Source organism: Mustela lutreola, chromosome 10, assembly GCF_030435805.1.
Source record: "Mustela lutreola isolate mMusLut2 chromosome 10, mMusLut2.pri, whole genome shotgun sequence".
Classification (NCBI taxonomy): Eukaryota; Metazoa; Chordata; class Mammalia; order Carnivora; family Mustelidae; genus Mustela; species Mustela lutreola.
This window is the reverse complement of record NC_081299.1, coordinates 17657445-17674519: the sequence shown is the minus strand read 5'-3', so window position 1 is coordinate 17674519 and position 17075 is coordinate 17657445. Positions and strand designations below refer to the sequence as shown.

Sequence of the window (17075 nt, the reverse complement as noted above, 5' to 3'; positions counted from 1 at the left end):
ATGACAATTAGGTCAAGTTAGGTAATAGTATTGTTCAAGTCATAGATCTTTTTTTTTTTTTTTAATTTTATTTTTAAGTAATCTCTACACTCAACTTGGGGCTCAAACTCATAGCCTTAAGGTCAAGAGTCACACACTCTACCAAGTGAACTAGCCAGGTGCCCCCAAGTCTTTGCATCTTTACTAATCTTCTATCTACTTATTTAAATTATTGAGGGAGGAACTTTTAAATCTGACCATAATTGTGGAATATTCTATTTTTTCTTATAGTACCATCGGTTTTTGCTTCATGTATTTTATATTTCTTGTTATTGGGTGTGTCAGCATTTAGGCTTGTTATATTCTCTTAAAGAATTGGCCCCTGTATGATTATGAAATGATACTCTTTATTGCAGGTAATATTTTTTACTCTGAAATCTCCTTTGTCTGACATTATCTCTAGCTTTCTTCTGGTTCGTGTTAACATAGTGTATCTTTTCCCATTCTTTTATTTTTGACCTATTTCTGGGATTATATTTAAAGTATATATTTATATATAATATATATACACAATTTTAAAATTTTTTTAAATTTATTTTAGAGAGACAGCACGAGAAAGGGGAGGAGCAGAGGGAGAAGCAGACTCTGCCCTGAGGGCAGAGCCTGGTGCAGGGCTCCATCCCAGGACCCGGAGTTCGTGACCTGAGCTGAAATCAAGAGTCAGACCCTTAACCAACTGACTCACCCAGGTGTCCCTAAAGTATATTTCTTGTAGACAGCATATAGTTAGGTCTTTCTTTCTTATCCCTTTTGACCATCTTTGTCTTTTGATTGGGATGTTTACACTACAAAAATTTGAAATTTAATATTAATATTGGTATGTAGGTTTAAGTTTACCATCTTGCAATTTGCTTGCTATTTGTCCCATCTGTTCGATTTTTACTTTTTTGTCATCTTTTGCGTTGAGTAGGGGTTTTTTTTGTTTCTATTTTCTATTTTTTGTTTTTATTTCAATTTTATCCCTTTTGTTGGCTCCTGGCTGGCTTTATCGGTGGAGTGCACAACTCTTAATCTTGAGATTGTGAGTTTGAGCCCCATGTTGGGTGTAGAGATTCCTCTAAAAGAGTAAAATCCTTAAAAAAAAAAAAAAAAAAAAAAAAAAAGGAATATCCTTTTGCAGTATTTTCTTAGTGGCCGCTTTAGGCCTGGCAAACTTTGGCCTTTGGCCGATTCTCACCTACTGCCTGTTTTTATAAATTAAACTTTTTTAAAGATTTTATTTATTTATTTGACACAGGGAGAGAGATCACAAGTAGGTAAAGAGGCAGGCGGCGGGGCGGGGTGGGGGGGGGCGAAGCAGGCTCCCTTCCAAGCAGAGAGCCTGATGTGGGTCTCAATCCCAGGATCCTGAGATTATGACCTGAGCCGAAGGCAGAGGCTTTAACCCACTGAGCCACCCAGGTGCCCCTAAATTTTGGTTTTGATTGACTATTTATCTTCTGGTTACGAATTGCATTTTTTCTTCTTTGTATACCTATTAATTCTTAACTGAACACCATATATTTTCCATTTTATTTCTTGGGTGCTTTTGTAGTCCTGCAAATTCTTGTGGTTTGTTCTGCAGTTAAGTTCCTCAGAACCAGTTGGATTCTTTCACGTCTTGCTGTTAAGTGTTATCAGCTGAAGACTGGCCAGCATTTGGTCTGGGGTGATTTTGCTTTATGTGTGAGGTAAAACTCTCTGCATACTCTCTCTTCTAGGAATTATAAAGCTTTCCACTCCGATGCGTGGGAATAGGAGCTATTCCTGTGCCTGTGTTCAGGTGTTACTGTTCACTTAATTCTTCCGGTTGATTTTTTCCTGCAGCCTTGGGTGGTGTTGTCATATGTGTATCTTGATCAATACTCAGGAAACCACCTGCGGGGAACCCGGAGCAGGTCCCCCTCTTTCTCTGTGTGGCTCTCTTTTCTGGTTCTCTGCTTTGTGAACTCTAGAAGCCTGGTCTTTCTGGGCTTCCTGATTCATTTCCTCAACTCAAAGAGGATGGCCTGGATTCCTCCTTCCTGGGCTGTGGCCTAGAAACTTCTCCAGGCTGTAAGCTGGGGGTCATTTTACTGCTCATCCATTTGCTTCCCATTTCTCGGGGATCCCCATCCTATGTTGCTGCATGTCCAGTGCCCAGAAAACCATCATTTCATATATTTTGTCCGTGTTTAACTTCTGCTTCTGCAGCTAGGAGGGCAAATCCAGTCCCATTTTGGTTGGAAACGGGAATTCAATTATCCAGAGTGATTTTTTAAAAAAATCTTATTTTTCTGGTTGTCTTCCTCCAGAAGCTTGGATACGTGCAGGTGGTTCTACCAAAGCCAGAAGATCAAGTGTTTGATCTTCTTTTGAGTCAGGAAACTTTTTTTCCTTCCCCCAGGGAAATGGCCTTCCATTTACCTTTAAAAAAACAAGAAGTCCCCTTTCTTTGCTGTTTCCTCTGCTGTCGCTTTCAGTTGCTCCATAAACTTTTAAAGAAACAAAAGCTAGGAAGCCTTGCCTGGGCTACTTTCTGATTTGTTCTCTCTAGATCCCTTAAAGGAAAAATACCTAGCCATCCATCTCCTAAATGGGGTTGGGGTGGGGGATAGGGAGAGAAGAGAGGAAAGGAATAAATATAGTGTATATTTTTCTCTCAGATGTTTTCTAGCCAAACATTTATTCTGCTTCTTTTACTTCATCCCCAACCTGAGCAAATTAGGTCAGATTGCCGCCTCCCCATTATTTTATGCCTTGGTCTGTTGGGTCCTTACCCTGGGCCAGACTTAGGAAGAGGAAACCCAGCTTGGAGCTTTAGGGTCCGGGCTTATAAGACCAACTGTGTCCAAATACTGGCTGTTTTCCTGAAGGGCTTTGTGATTTGCCTGAGTGAATAGGCCTCAGTTTCCTCGTCTCTAAAGCTGATTCGTAAAAGCACCTCCTGAGGGGTCCCTGTTGGCATCAGGGTTCCGTGTCTGAAAAGCAGTTTCGTGTTTCCCAAAATTCAGAGACTAAGAAATGGGCCTTAAAGAGTTTCTGTGCAACCTCACCCCCACATCCCACCTTCTTTCTTTCTCTTGGCTCTCTTTTTTCAACTTCTGCACACATTTTCTCTGCAAGGGTTTGGACTTGGGTGTTGAGATAATGTGGCTCAGTGTTGTGCACATCCTACAGAGTCGGGATGGACCCCCATCCAAAACCTGGCTTGAATGTCAAGACTGGTGATGCCGCACACTCATCAGGATGATATGAGAAGGTTTATTACTCACATAATGAGGTTTTCTGGGGAGAGCAGGATAGGCTTTCTCATCTGGCCCCAAAATGCCTTGAGAGAGGGGAAAGAGACACACTTGGGGTTTTACTGTGGTCAGGAAGTGGGGCTGAGGTGAGGGTCAGGGTTTGTATGGTTTAAACTTCTGGCCTGTGCCTCCAGGCCTTCTCATCAGTTTACCCAATGTGGGGCAGAAGGAGAAGAGGGCGGGCTAAGGCTTAAAAGCTGTCAGCAGACCAATGTCAAAAAAAAAGAGTCCATTCTGTTACACTCACAGGTTGGAGTTGATAGTTAATCTGCTGTACAGAGAGCTCTCTGTGGAGCCTTAGCAATTGTCCCACGTGTGAGAGCTTCTCTCAGGTGGGGGGAGGGGGCGGAGGAGAGCGGAGAATTTATATATTATTTATACACCACAACCCTGACGTGTACAATTTCAAGTTCATCTTCTTTTTTAAAAGATTTTATTTATTTATTTGATAGAGACACAGCAAGAAAGGGAACACAATCAGAAGGAGTGGGAGAGGGAGAAGCAGGCTTCCCACTGAGCAGGGAGCCGGATGCGGGGCTTGATCCCAGGACCGAAGGCAGACACTTAAGGACTGAGCCACCCAGGAGCCCCTTAGGTTAATTTTCCATAAATGATCCCCTTACGTTTTTTAACCCCATATCTGCACAAAGCAGAAACCTTACTTACACTTGTCTTGTACTGTGCCCGGACAGCAAGTCCCAGTCTGGATTTTCGCTCCCTCTCAGGCTGTTATGGCACTTAACTGAGGTGTGAGTCTGGGCTGAGGACAAGTGCCCATCTCCTCTTCCTAGTGGCTCTAGGATGGTTTTGTGTCCCCTTCCTACATGGCAAGACTGTCTTCCCTGCCAGATCCTTCCTCTTCCCTGAGACAATATGCTTCAGGGATGTGACCAAGTCCCGCTAGTTTAAGAGTTGGGGCAAGGGTTGGGGGTGGGGTGGAGAATGCCTGATAAATTACCAAGAGGGAAAGAAAGTAAAGGGAATATTTTTTTTAAAGATTTATTTATTTATTTGACAGAGAAATCACAAGTAGGCAGAAGTAGGCAGAGAGAGAAGAAGAAGCAGGATCCCCGCTGAGCAGAGAGCCTGATGTGGGGCTCGATCCCAGGACCCTGAGATCATGACCTGAGCTGAAGGCAGAGGTTTAACCCACTGAGCCACCCAGATGCCCCATAAAGGGAATATATTTTTTAAATTAGTTTCATGTTTATCTCCTGTCAAAAGGCAAGTTTCTCTTCTATTCCACTTAAAATAAAACATTAGGGGGCACCTGGCTGGCTCAGTGGGTGTAGCGTGAGACTCTCGATCTTGGGGTTGTGAATTCAAGCCCCAGGATGTGTGTGGTGATTACTTAAATACATAATCTTGGAAAAACAACAAAATAAAACTTTAAAGTGCTCTTTGTTTTCTACATTTGTCAATTCTCCATGCTAAATTTTATTTTGTTTTTGTTGTTTAGGTTTTACTGCTGCATATCCAACACAATCCTCCATTCCTTTTAAAAGCCGGAATTTAACAATTCCAGAATCAGAAAAAAAGGGATTCAATAGTCAAGCCAAGAGGTTTTATTATAAAAAGGTAATGACACACTTTTAAGTCTGGGTTTGAGCCTCACGGAACAGGCTCGCAAGTCGGGCTAGCGCAGTTGCCCCTAGGACCAGTAGAGGGCGGTGTTACCCAAGGAGCCACAGCCTCTTCTCCCATTGTAGGCTCAGACTGAATTAAAAGAATGGGGAAGGTATTAGATTGGGAATTGGGAAGAAGGGAATTAAAAGAATTGGGAAGGTATTAGATTCAGGGAGAACAACAGCGTCTGGATTTATGGTGCCACATAGAACCCCCCCACATTTCTTTTAAGAAGAACTGTATTTTAAAATTTATTATAAAAATACAAAATTCAGGGACGCCTGGGTGGCTCAGTTGGTTAAGCAGCTGCCTTCGGCTCAGGTCATGATCCCACAGCGTCCTGGGATGGAGTCCCACATCGGGCTCCTTGCTCAGCGGGGAGCCGGCTTCTGCCTCTGCCTGTGCCTGCCATTCTGTTGGCCTGTGCTCGCTCGCTCTCTCTCCCTCTCTCTCTCTGATAAATAAATAAAATCTTTAAAAAAAAATACAAAATTCAAAAATGGTAGTATGCGAAGTAAAAAGGAAAATCCTTTTTTCTCTCCTCTCACCCAGCTCACTCCCTCTGACAGGAGAGGAAATAACAAAGTTTTCCTCAAATAACATGCTAGTAAAATTTAAGTTACCTTTGTGATGAAGGCCCCCCTCGTTAACAGAGTATTATTACGGTTCCTGTTTTTCCTCCGTCCTCACCCTCTTTCCCACATATTTCTATGTCCCTTTTCCTCTTTGATCTGAAAAACTCTGCTGGGATGCTGGTCCTCAAGCAGCTTGGGATTTCACTGGCTAAAGGCCCAAGGGTCTAACCTTCTCCTCCTTCACCAGTGGGGGAGCTGAAGTCCCTCACAGACATCCTTAGAGTTTTTAAATTCCTTCATTCATTTAACCAAAGATTGGTTAAATCCTCCTTCTTTTAAAGGAGTCATCCTCTTCAGCTACCGTTTCCTTCATTCTGGAAGTGTTTTTGATCTTATAACCTTGCCAAGATGGTAGAGAGGGAAGGAGGAGATGTAGCTTCTGAAGACAAGTGAGTCAGGAAGGACTCGGGGAGGGGGGGCAGGGGTTGCTCAGCAAGTCCCTTCGCCCATAGGCTTGTTCCTGCTTTGTTTTTTTGTTTTTAAGATTTTATTTATTTATTTGACAGACAGAGATCACAAGTAGCAGAGAGGCAGGCAGAGAGAGAGGAGGAAGCAGGCTCCCCGCTGAGCAGAGAACCCGATGTGGGGCTCCATCCGCGATCCCAGGACCCTGAGATCATGACCTGAGTCTTTAACCCACTGAGCCACCCAGGCGCCCCCCTGTTCCTGCTTTGTAAACAAGAATGCTAAAGGACGGAATGTTTAAGTTCCTTAAGTTTTAACATTTTAGGATTCTAAGAAAGCAAATAGTAAAGAATATAGTTTGTGTGTATGCACATGTGCACACACACACACACACACACACACATATGCACACACACACACATTTTTAATTACTTGAAAGTCCTCCCCAAAGATGATAAATAAGGTATTTGCTCAGAAGTTTTCTCTCTTCTCCCTCTAGTTTCATATGTTTTGTGTGTCCCTCTGTCCCTCTGTCTGTCTCTTCTGTGTGGTATCTCATTTGTCAGGCCAGTGATAACCTAATGTCCATCTCTAGAACACTTGCAATTCCAATAAAAATAATAGCAGCCATCATTGATTGAAGCCTACTATGTGTGCAGTCATTTTTAGACCATATCTCTAATCCTCAGAACAATGTTGAAAGGAAGGGTTTATTATCTTAATTTAACAGGAGAGGAAATTGAGGCTTAGGAAAGTTAAATGACCCACCCAAGGTCATATAGCTCAGGGCTTGGCCCATAAGAGGCCCTACATAAATATTTGCTGAATCAACGTGGAAAGAATTAGACGTCAGACCCAGGTCTAGCTCACTCCAAAGCCTCATGTTCTTTCCACACACCACCACACCCCCTTTTGTGGCCTGCAAAGCCACACATTTGATTTATGAAAGTCAGCAGTATGTTTCTGAATAGACCTTAGCAAAACACCCCAAACTCAGGAGAGGGAAAGATGTCAAGCAAGGAGCATCAGGGCCATTCTACATGATCTAGTTCTGAAGACTCAAATCCAGAAACCGAATGGGCTGGCGTTTCGAGTGAGCATTTCAGCTACTATTGGCCTCCAGAAAAGTTTCTGTTGAAGGAACCAAGATGGCGGCCAGCCAAAGCTACAGGCAGCGTTAAATAGAGAAAAGAAATTGCTCAGAAGTTCGATTTGCACTTTCCAAATGGGGCCATGTTGGTTTGTCAATGTGGAAACTCTAAGTACTTGAAAGCCTTCTGTAAATAAGTATGTAAATAATTTTGTGGCAAGAGCATGGGGATCCATAATTCAGGGTCCCTGCCTTCTGCCCCATTAAAGAGCTGTGTGCCTTTAGACTGGTCACTTGGAATTTGTGAGTTTCAGTTTCCTCATCTGAAACGTAGGGAAGATTTGGGCTATATAATTTTTTAGGCTTTTGAAGCTGTAAAAGGGGGAAAAATGTTCTTGTCCCACGGTTGTTATTCTCATTTTTCTTGAGGGACACGGACATTGAGAAGTTAAAGATGTTGTTTAACATCACCCAATAATTTAGTGAGGCAATACAAATTAAAAACAGATTTTAAAACTCTGGTGTTTCACCACCCTTCTTAGAACATTAATTGTCCACACCCTGTGCCTGATCTCATAACTTGGTTGTATCCTCACATTAGTTCCATGACCCATTTAACACATCTTTAACACAGAGAATCGGAGCCTTGTGAAATGCGCGCTTACCTTATCAGTCCAACCTTGTGGGGAAACATGGCCCCGCTCACATGCCCCATATAACTCCGAGCCCTGGCCACAAGGAATCCTTCCCAGAGCCCGGCATTGTGACTGGCAATTTGCGCTGCTAGAAATGAAGTCTGCTTTCCTGCACATTTTGCAATGATTTATGGAGGTGCTGGTGACTCCGCATGCACGAAGAAACATGCCTTATGTGGGACAGAATGGAGCCCAGGGGCCCGAAGGACATTTTCTTCCTCCACTTCCCTGTTTCCCATTTGCCTCTGGACGGTGGTCATGCTTTCCAGGCTATGTAACACTGATAATGTCTTCGCAGCCCATTGAGAGCAAGGATGTTATAATAGTTAGGCTCTCTGGGGCTTACTGTTCCATGATTCTAAACCTGACATCCCTTCCAGGCTCCGGTGAATGAATGCTGGTAGGATAGGGGCCCTGTAGTCTCTAGATGGCCACCATTTACAAATATATGTTGGTTTTATGTGCAGCCTGACAGTAAATCCACCTTCCCAGATGGTAAGCAGGCTTGTGTTTAATTTGTGATGAAACAGTATAAAGTGAATACTCTTTCACTCACTAACTTGACAAGGCATCGGACCTGGGATGTTTTACACGTCAAGGAGATTTAAGTGAAAGGAAGTTCAGTTTGCTGGGACCACCATGTTCAAGGGGATAATAAGCCCAAGTGTGCACGCAGCTACGTGTTTGAACCACAACGGGCTCTGCCTGACCCTTCTGCTCTGGAAGCCTGACTGCTCCCCACAGGGTTACCAGCACGCTGTCCTAAGGAGTCTGCACTCCCTGTTCCTGGAAATAACAAATACTTGCCAGGCACCGATGGCACACCAGGCAACACCTGATGACCTTTTCATTTATTAACCCAGACTCCCCATAATCACCCTGTGAGCAGAGGCTCATCATCATCTCTGCTTTTGACATAATGACCCAGAGACTTGGGTGTCTTGCACGGCCAGGCTCAGGCAGAGCAAGGACAGGCCCAGGAGACAGCTCCTCGTTCCCAGACACTGTTCCTTGTGTCTCCTGGGGACGGAAGGAGGGGCACCCTTCTCTATGCTCTGACAGCTGCTCCCGTGCCCCTGTCTGCCTTCTGCTTGGTCTGATGGCAGTGCGTGTGCACGTCGAGTCCCTCCATCCCATTCCAGAACATGTGAGCTACTAACAGGCCGTGCTAGTCCCTTGCCGCTTTGCCTGAGCTCTGGTCCGCAGTAGCCTTTCATAGGCGTCTGCTGAGTTGAGTTCTTGCTGATGTGCTGCTCAAGGGATTTCAAGGGGCTGCTAACAAGCCACCGGTGGGCCAGGTAAAGACGCACTGCCGCTCGAAGCTGCTGCCAACTCCTGCCCTCTTTCCTGGGCGGTGGACACCAGGGATGTGGTCTGAACACCACAGAGCTTGACACCCACATGCACGGCCCTGCAGGTTCACAGAGGAGGGGCCTCAGGTCCGGGGAGGACACGTGTCCTGGGGGCAGGTGCCTGTTATCCCACCATGAAGTCTGTGCTGGCCTTATCCCTTTGGTTGTGTTAACCTGAGTAAAAGCTTTCTGGCTTCCGTGAAGTCGACAGGATTGATGGACACATTGTCCTGAGACCCTAAGACTAGAGGCCTCTGTAAAAGGAAATTATTCCCTCAAGAGCCCAAAAATCTCTGTGTGGTTTTACCCGTGGATTAACCGCAGCCCCAGGCTCTGCTTCCAACTCAGACACGTCCTCCTCCTGTCAGATACTTCAAAGCCCTTCCACAGACCCCTAGATTTCATTCATCTTGTGCCCCCCTGAGAAACGCCAGCTCACCAGCCCCCAAAAGAGACCAAAGCAAGGTGGAGTATCTCTGAAGGGTCAAAGGCAGCTCTAGTAGGATCTTTAGCCAAGGATCCAACAGAGACTACATTTCCCAACCGAAGGAACAGTTTTACAAACCATTCATTTGAAAAATACTGATTGGATAGAATTTAGGAACTCAGCCCTAGAAAATTCAGGCTATGTAACAGGCTCCAAACTGGGGGACTTCAAGCTTTATATCTGGGTGGGGGAGGGGGAGGTACATGACCACCTCCCTGTAGTTTCCTTCTCATTACCTGTCCAGCCTATCCCAGGATCAAGTCAACGGAGAGACCTTTGTCCCACTCTTGGCACCTGCAGGGGCTGCCGTTTGGCATTCTAATCCTTCAGAAGGGCTCTCAAAGTGCATTTCAATCAAATGTCACCCAGATGTGTGTTGGGTCAAGGGGTGGGAGCACATCTGACAGTCCTCCCGGGTCAGTCCCACTCTCAAGGTCTTTAACCCCCATGGGAAGGTTTGGCTCCACTGCTCCACTAGTGGCCACACACTGGCTCTCACCCCTCTGTGTATCAACTCATTTAATCCTCACGCTGTGGGGCAGGCCTGGGAGACAGCAGTACCTCCTCGGCCACTCCGCACAGGGCGGGCAGTGCACCCATTTATGCTTTGTTCGTTTATCTGTTTTTTGCCCACTGGGGTGGTCTTCGCTGAGAAACGGAAGGTGGCTTAGATTACCCCAATGGCAACCTGGATTCTTGTTTCAGAAATGCACTCTGAGAAGTCTAAACTCACCCAAGAACTGTTATCCCGAAAGTGAAACATCCTGGATATTTATGACCCTCCCAGCTAGCCACTCACCAGCCCTCCTAGTATTCAGGGGAGAAAGGCCTGAAGGCCCTGCTGTTGGAGGTTTCCCTCTGAGGAGCTTAGAAACCTACCTGCCTGTCCTGCGAAGATAACGGTATGCTGGTAAACCAGCTCTCCCCTCTGTGAAGGAAAGTTCTAATTTATAGCATTTGCCAGTTTCTGGGGAGTAAATATTTCCACCCTGCTTTCAAGCTACCATGAGAAAGATCTCTGACATTCTAACCATCACCCTCTTGAACTGCCAGCTCTAGCCTACCGCTGCCTAGATGACTCTTCTCAGAGATTCCTTAAGGGCCAAAAGGCAGCCCTCTCTCCCTCCAGGCTGTAATGTGACAGCCCTCTTCGTATTTGGCCTGGACTCAAAGCAGTTTGCAACACAGCAGAATAAAACGTAATCAAGGATTTCGGATAAATGACAACCAACTATTTTAGTATAAGTATGTCCCAAATACTGCATGGGATATACTTACACTAAGATAGCTTTTGGTTATTTCGCTGAAATTCAGATTTAACTGGGCAAGGTGGGAGGGAGCAGCTTCGTGTGTCTTGAATTTTAGGAGGCAACTCCATCTCCTTAGACATGTCATGTGGGTGCGCAGAAAATGTGTGTGAACAGATGGAGGTGTTGAGGGTGGCAGGGGGACTGAAAGCCAGAGGTGCACGTCTTCCTTGTTCGCTGCTTAAACCTGGAAGAGTCACAGTGACATGCCCTGCTTCAGCTCCTCGTTGATTTAGGGGCTCTCGAAACTAAGAAGCACCCAAAGGCATTGAGTCTGACGTCTCTAATTTACAAATGAGGAAACTGAGGCCCCGTGATGTGACTTGCTTCAGGTCACTTAGCTAGTTGCAGCATTGAGACTAAAATTTCCTGATTCAAAAGTCTGGGGGTGAGGGCACCTGGGTGGCTCAATGGGTTAAGCTGCTGCCTTCGGCTCAGGTCGTAATCCCAGGGTTCTGGGATCGAGTCCTGCATAGGGCTTCTTGCTCAGTGGGGAGCCTGCTTCTCTCTCTACCTCTGTCTGCAGCTCTGCCTGCTTGTGCTCTCTCTCTGACATATAAATAAATTATATCTTAAAAACAAAAAAGCCTCTGGGATTTCTTTTTTTTCTTTTTATCCTACACATTCTCATTTGAAAGTCAGTTTGGTTTAGTGAGTAAGAGTGGATTCTATGTTTGATGGAGGTAGACAAAATAGGTGAAGGGAGTCAGAAGGTAGAAAGTTCTAATCATCAAATAGATAAGTCAGGGGGATGTGATATATAGCATGGCGACCCCAGTTAGCGAAACTGAATTGCATTTTGGGAGTTGCTAAGAGAGTAGATCTTTAAAGTTCTCATCAGAAGACAAAAATTTTGCAACTGTATATGGCAATAGATGTTAACGTGATTTACTGTAGCGATCACTTCCCAGCGTGTACAAATATTGAATCATGCCGTATACATAAAACTAATATAATGTTATGTGTCAGTAATATGTCAATTTAAAAAATTTAAAAATATATATATAAGTATAATGTTATGTGTCAGTTATATGTCAATTTAAAAAAAAAGAGTAGACTTTGTACTAAGACCACCTAGGTTCAAATTCTGGCCCTAACAGTTACTACCCATGTGACCTTGGATGCTATCTCTTTTGGCTCTTTCTTCCCATCTTTAAAATGGGGGTTAAGGGGCACCTGGGTGGCTCAGAGGGTTAGGTGTCTGCCTTCAGCTCAGGTCATGATCTCAGGGTCCTGGGATGGAGTCCCACATCTGATCCCACCCTTAGCAGAGAGCCTGCTTCTCCCTCTCCCACTCACTCCCCCTGCTCGTGCTCTTTCTCTCTTGCTGTCAAATATACAAAGTCTTCAAAATAATTAATGAATGAATTAAAATGGAGATTAAATGAGTTGCTGCGTGTAAAGCACTCAGAACAGTGGCTGGCACACAGTGAGCAGCCACTCAATAAATAAATGCTAGCCCCACGAACAGCCCCCTAGAAAAATCTCTTCCTTGTTTCCCTGGAGCTCCTTGAATCTGCTCCCACGTGTCAATATCTTCTGAACTTGGCCTAGGGCGCTGATGCACCAGGTTCTGCCTCCCGTCTCATGGTCTGCCCCATTCTCCCTGGTGATCAGCCCCCGCTCTGCGCACCTGAGATCATCATCACCTACAAAGTGGGAATCAGTGCCCTGCACCCACTGTCTTCGAGCGATGCTCCAAGGGTTCACGACAGTTAAAATTCAGCACAGAGGAACCTGTTAATCTCACTGGTGGTTCTGTCTCATATATTAAAGCATAATCAGATACTTCTCAGGCCAGACTGGAAAGTCCTGGAAGGCCCTAGTGGCACTTCAGGCTTTCTTTCTGCCCTGAGAAAGGTGGTAGGGACGGTGGAGGCAGGATGAGCCTTGGGGGCGGAGGTTGGAGAAACTGCAAAGACTTTGTGTTCTTCAAGTCCTTAACACTTGTAGCAGGGGGATATTGGGCAAATTCATCTCCACTTGCCTCAGTGTCTCCATCTGTAAAATGGAGACAGTAGCCCCTTCCTCTCAGAGGACTAAACGAAGCAACTTTTGAAAAGCTCGTACCATCAAGTTGGCACCCAGTAAACTCTCAGGACAGTAGAACATTCGTATCCTTTCGTGGCACTTGCTTGGCCAACTTCTGTCAACATAATACTTCCCCCTGGTAACTAGCATGGGAAATGAGATGCAAGTTCAATTAACTGCAAAAGCAGAAATGAGCTTAGAAATCAAGCTTCTGCTTACTCGTCTCTATCATACCTGCATCATTTAGAATTTGAGCTTCCGAACCTGTCTCTTTGTTTGCGAATTAGACACGGTCTTGTTTGGGATGAAGGTTGTTTTTGTTTCATTTTGCTTTATAAACAGAAACACTCCCTGATTTCTCTTCTGAAAGGCTGAGGAGGAAGCTGAGTCAGGTGGGTGCGGTTAATGTGAAATCAGTCATCATTCCCTCACCTTGGGCTTGCCTTCCCCAATCGGCACACACTGACTTGCGTATCAGCCACACCGAGCAGCCCATCTTATGCTCGTTTCTCTAACGGCATGAAAAAAAAAAAACAAAAAACAGCATTCTTCTGGAATGCAGGAAGGCATGGTGCAGCGAACCAGACCCAGGCTGGGGGTCCCAGACCCAGGCTGGAATTCCAACCTCCAGCACTTGGTAACTGAGACAGTGAGCGGGCAGGCTAGGAAATGGTGGAGCCAGCTTTCCACCAAATGGTAGTGATGCCTGTCTCGGAGGATGACAGTGAGGCCGAGCATTAATGGATATGAAGCTTGCAGAAAAGCACAGTGGAAATGAATGTTCCCTTATGACACCCCATTCTCTTCCTTTCAGGATAGCATCCCAGGTCCGGGGTTCTACGACGTCATTCACCAATCTCCAGTGTTCAACAGTGCCTCGTTGTCTAAGAAAGGGACGTGCACTTTTCCCTCTCTGGTGAGAACCTCTTTCCCGAGTAAGGCCATTAGCAGATCAGCACTTTCCTTCGTCCATTGCGTAAACACGTGTTGGACCGCTGGTCCCTTCTCTCCAAAGACTCTGGTTCTAATTAGGAGAGTAACTGTTGCCTCAGGTGTCATGCAGGTAAATTAGAGCCTGTGTCTTTAAGTAATTTCCCCCCTCACTGCTCCACATGGCCAGAGTGAGAAGAGAGGCTAGAGGGATATTCAGAACCTGATCGTTCACATCAACTTTGTCATTGTGGGATGGACTAAGTAGATGTTTTCCTGAGATTTCTAGGCACCAGGGAAAAGATTTTACCCTAACAGGGTGTTTTACACCACTTGGTCTAATTGGGTTATTCAAATTATTGAGAAGTCTGCCGGGAGCGAAAAGAAAGCAGGCAGCAGGCTGAAATGGAGTGATCTTCCTCCCCTTCTTTGTAAGATGTGGGTCTTTATCTTTGTGGATGGCTCTAAGAATCAAGGATCTATATGAAGTGCTGATGTCCCTGACCAGACCTGGGCAAGGATTTTTTTTCTTTTGTTCTTAATTTGAGTATCTATAAATTGGCAAGAAGAAGAGATATAGTGAGGGAAAAGGGTCAAACTGGGGTAAAATTAGCTGAGGTAGAAAAGTGAAAAAAGGAAGCAAACCCAAACTAGCATCAACAAAACACATATGCCTTCTGTCCCTTTAAAAATTACAACAATCTCTTGCAAAGATGTATTATAATGCCTGACACTGGAACCGATTTCAAAACAAAACAAAGCACCACACAAAGGGTCCATTTAAGACACGCTGAAGGCAGCCACTTACTGGAATTTGACTTTGGCAGAGCTGACTTTAAAGTTAGCTCCCTATCAGCGGAGATGTGGAAGTTACCCATGGCCCCAGTGAACCATGCCTCTGCCTCCTTTCCTGCCCCAAACCCTGCAGATGAAGGGACCTGAAAGCAATCGGCAACGGAAGTGCCATCTCACGAAGTCTTGTCTCCTGAGAGACAAGTCTTGTCTCAGGAGACAAGACTTCAGACCTGAGCCTGACTCAGCTGAGGATTCTCAATGTGGCCTCGAGCACGTCACCCTCCTGTGTCCTGGTTACCTCATAAAAGTGGAGACTCCCTGGAGGCGCTGGGCAAATTGCAATGAGCGAAATGCTCTTTGAAACTGCAGAGTATTGTAAACATGTTAAATATTATGAGTGTTACCACCTGAGTCACCAACAAAACCTCCCGCACCTCCTCGGTTTTGTCTCCGAGAAATTCTTGGCCGTAGAGTGGCACAGTCCACTCCTGCTTGGTGCCAAAGAAGGGATCGAATGAGAGCACACGACCAATTCCCTGCTAGGCTTTGTGCACAATAACTTTCCAAACGACGAGGCTAAAGAGGAGAAGAGGCCCAGGGGAGGGTCCGAGTTTTACAGAACTTAGTCAGGCCCGTCAGGTCTTTAAAAAATTCAGACCAGACCCAAAAGAAAGCAGACATGGAGTTGTGCAGGCTTCCTGTCCCTGCTTTGATATCTATTTATAGATATTTAGATTCCTGTAACCAGCTTGCAGTGGCCCATGGAGATCTGTTAGGAGACCCCACATCTTAGCTATTTCCTTTCTGCTCTGATGTGAATTTCATGCCCCCCGCCCATCCCCTTAGTGACTTTCACCTTTGACACCTCCTCCATTTCTGGATCCGAGGACTCTGAGGGTAGGAAAAGGAGACCTCCTCGGAGGAAGATCTGCCTGACTGACACTGGTATAGTCAGGAGGAGTGTGATTGTAGGTGAGGCTGACCAAGAAACTCTGTGGATCCATAAATTCTAGAAACTTCCTGATGACTGTTGGAACCACTACACCCAACCTTCAGAGAAGACCTGTCATCTTGCTAAGTCCGAATAATTTAAAGAGCCTCATTAATGTATTTTAAATCTTTGTTCCAGTTTATTCATGAGGCTGACAGGATGTTAAATGAGGCTGATGGGAGGAGACTTTCATGGCCTTTCTGTTGGCATGATGGCAGGAGTGGTTCCGGGAAAATTAGTAGGTGCTGGAGAGAGGTTCACAAATGCCGGCATGTGGCCAGATTGGAGCCCACAGGCCCGGCAATGAAAAGAAAGTCAAGGTCGTGTGAATGAGTATTACTCTGAGACAAATTCTGTTATAATGCTTTATGAAAATTGGCTTCAAATGAACAATCAGAACAATTTTTTCCTACAAGTATGTTCACAGGTATTCTAAGCCAAAAAGATTTAATGATCTAGTAAGTTTCAGAAAGGCTGGGTAAGTGAAGTTAGGTTTGTTTATGGTAGGACTTCTCACGGTACTTAACACGGTGGGCTTTATGGTGAGCCTTCAGTGTGGGAACTCAGTATGAGGCTTCTTAAGTTTATTTGGTTCTGGGGCTCTCTCCCTGCTGCTGCCATCACTAACACTAACCTATCTTATAAAACTGGTATGTCAAGGAACCCATCGGGAAATAGTGTTTTTGAAAAGCGTGCTAGCCTCATCTGTTGGGTGAGTCAGGATAGACACGCTACAAACGGGACCCCTGAGGGGTGGTTTCACCTTACCAGCCTTGAAAGAATTTACCATCCTTCAGCTTTCCTCTATAGAAGTGAAAGGGGAAAATGTGCCTATCTTACAGAGGAGAGAGCGGGTGATGATTCCCCTTGAACTAGAACATCTCACAGTCATTCATCAGCTGCCCATCCTGTAAATGAAACATGTATTGCTTTATTCTTTTTGACTTCTTCCCTTTAGAATGAGATATCTAATCTATATCATGTAGTGAAGACAGACCGGTGACAATGTTGGTTCCACCCATCGAATGGCAGACAAAGCCCAGTGTCCTATCCATAAAGTGGGGATAATCATAATATCCACTCCCCAGGGTTTTCAAGAAAATGAAACGCAGCAGCTCATGGAAAGCATTCCATTAACTATTCCATTAACTATTGCCCAAAATGCAAAGAGCTTAGAGGGCTAGGGTAACCTTCCTTCTGGGAGCACAAGTGAATCCTGACCATTAGAGAAGGCTGACTGGGACTTGAATCCAGGTTAGACTCTGAACAGCTGAGACTCTGGACAAGAACGTGTTTGCCCCCCGGGAGCTCGTCCACCCGTATACCATCGGTGCTCTATAGACTAGACGTTGAGAACCACTGCCACGAAACTCAGGGTGAGGAGCTGGTGGGAGGGAGGGTCCATGCCTCTTCACAGCCTCACCCACTT

General features: G+C 45.3%; 1 protein-coding gene across 3 annotated transcripts in view; it reads left to right on the top strand.

The window, feature by feature from the left end:
- STPG1 (sperm tail PG-rich repeat containing 1) overlaps positions 1-17075 on the top strand; it is a 49676-nt gene that overhangs the window by 8849 nt on the left and 23752 nt on the right. For all 3 annotated transcript variants that reach the window (XM_059137539.1, XM_059137537.1, XM_059137540.1), the window contains exons 4-5: positions 4762-4880; positions 13745-13846. In XM_059137539.1, coding sequence (XP_058993522.1) covers positions 4762-4880; positions 13745-13846 — 221 coding nt within the window. The remainder of the gene's footprint in view (positions 1-4761; positions 4881-13744; positions 13847-17075) is intronic.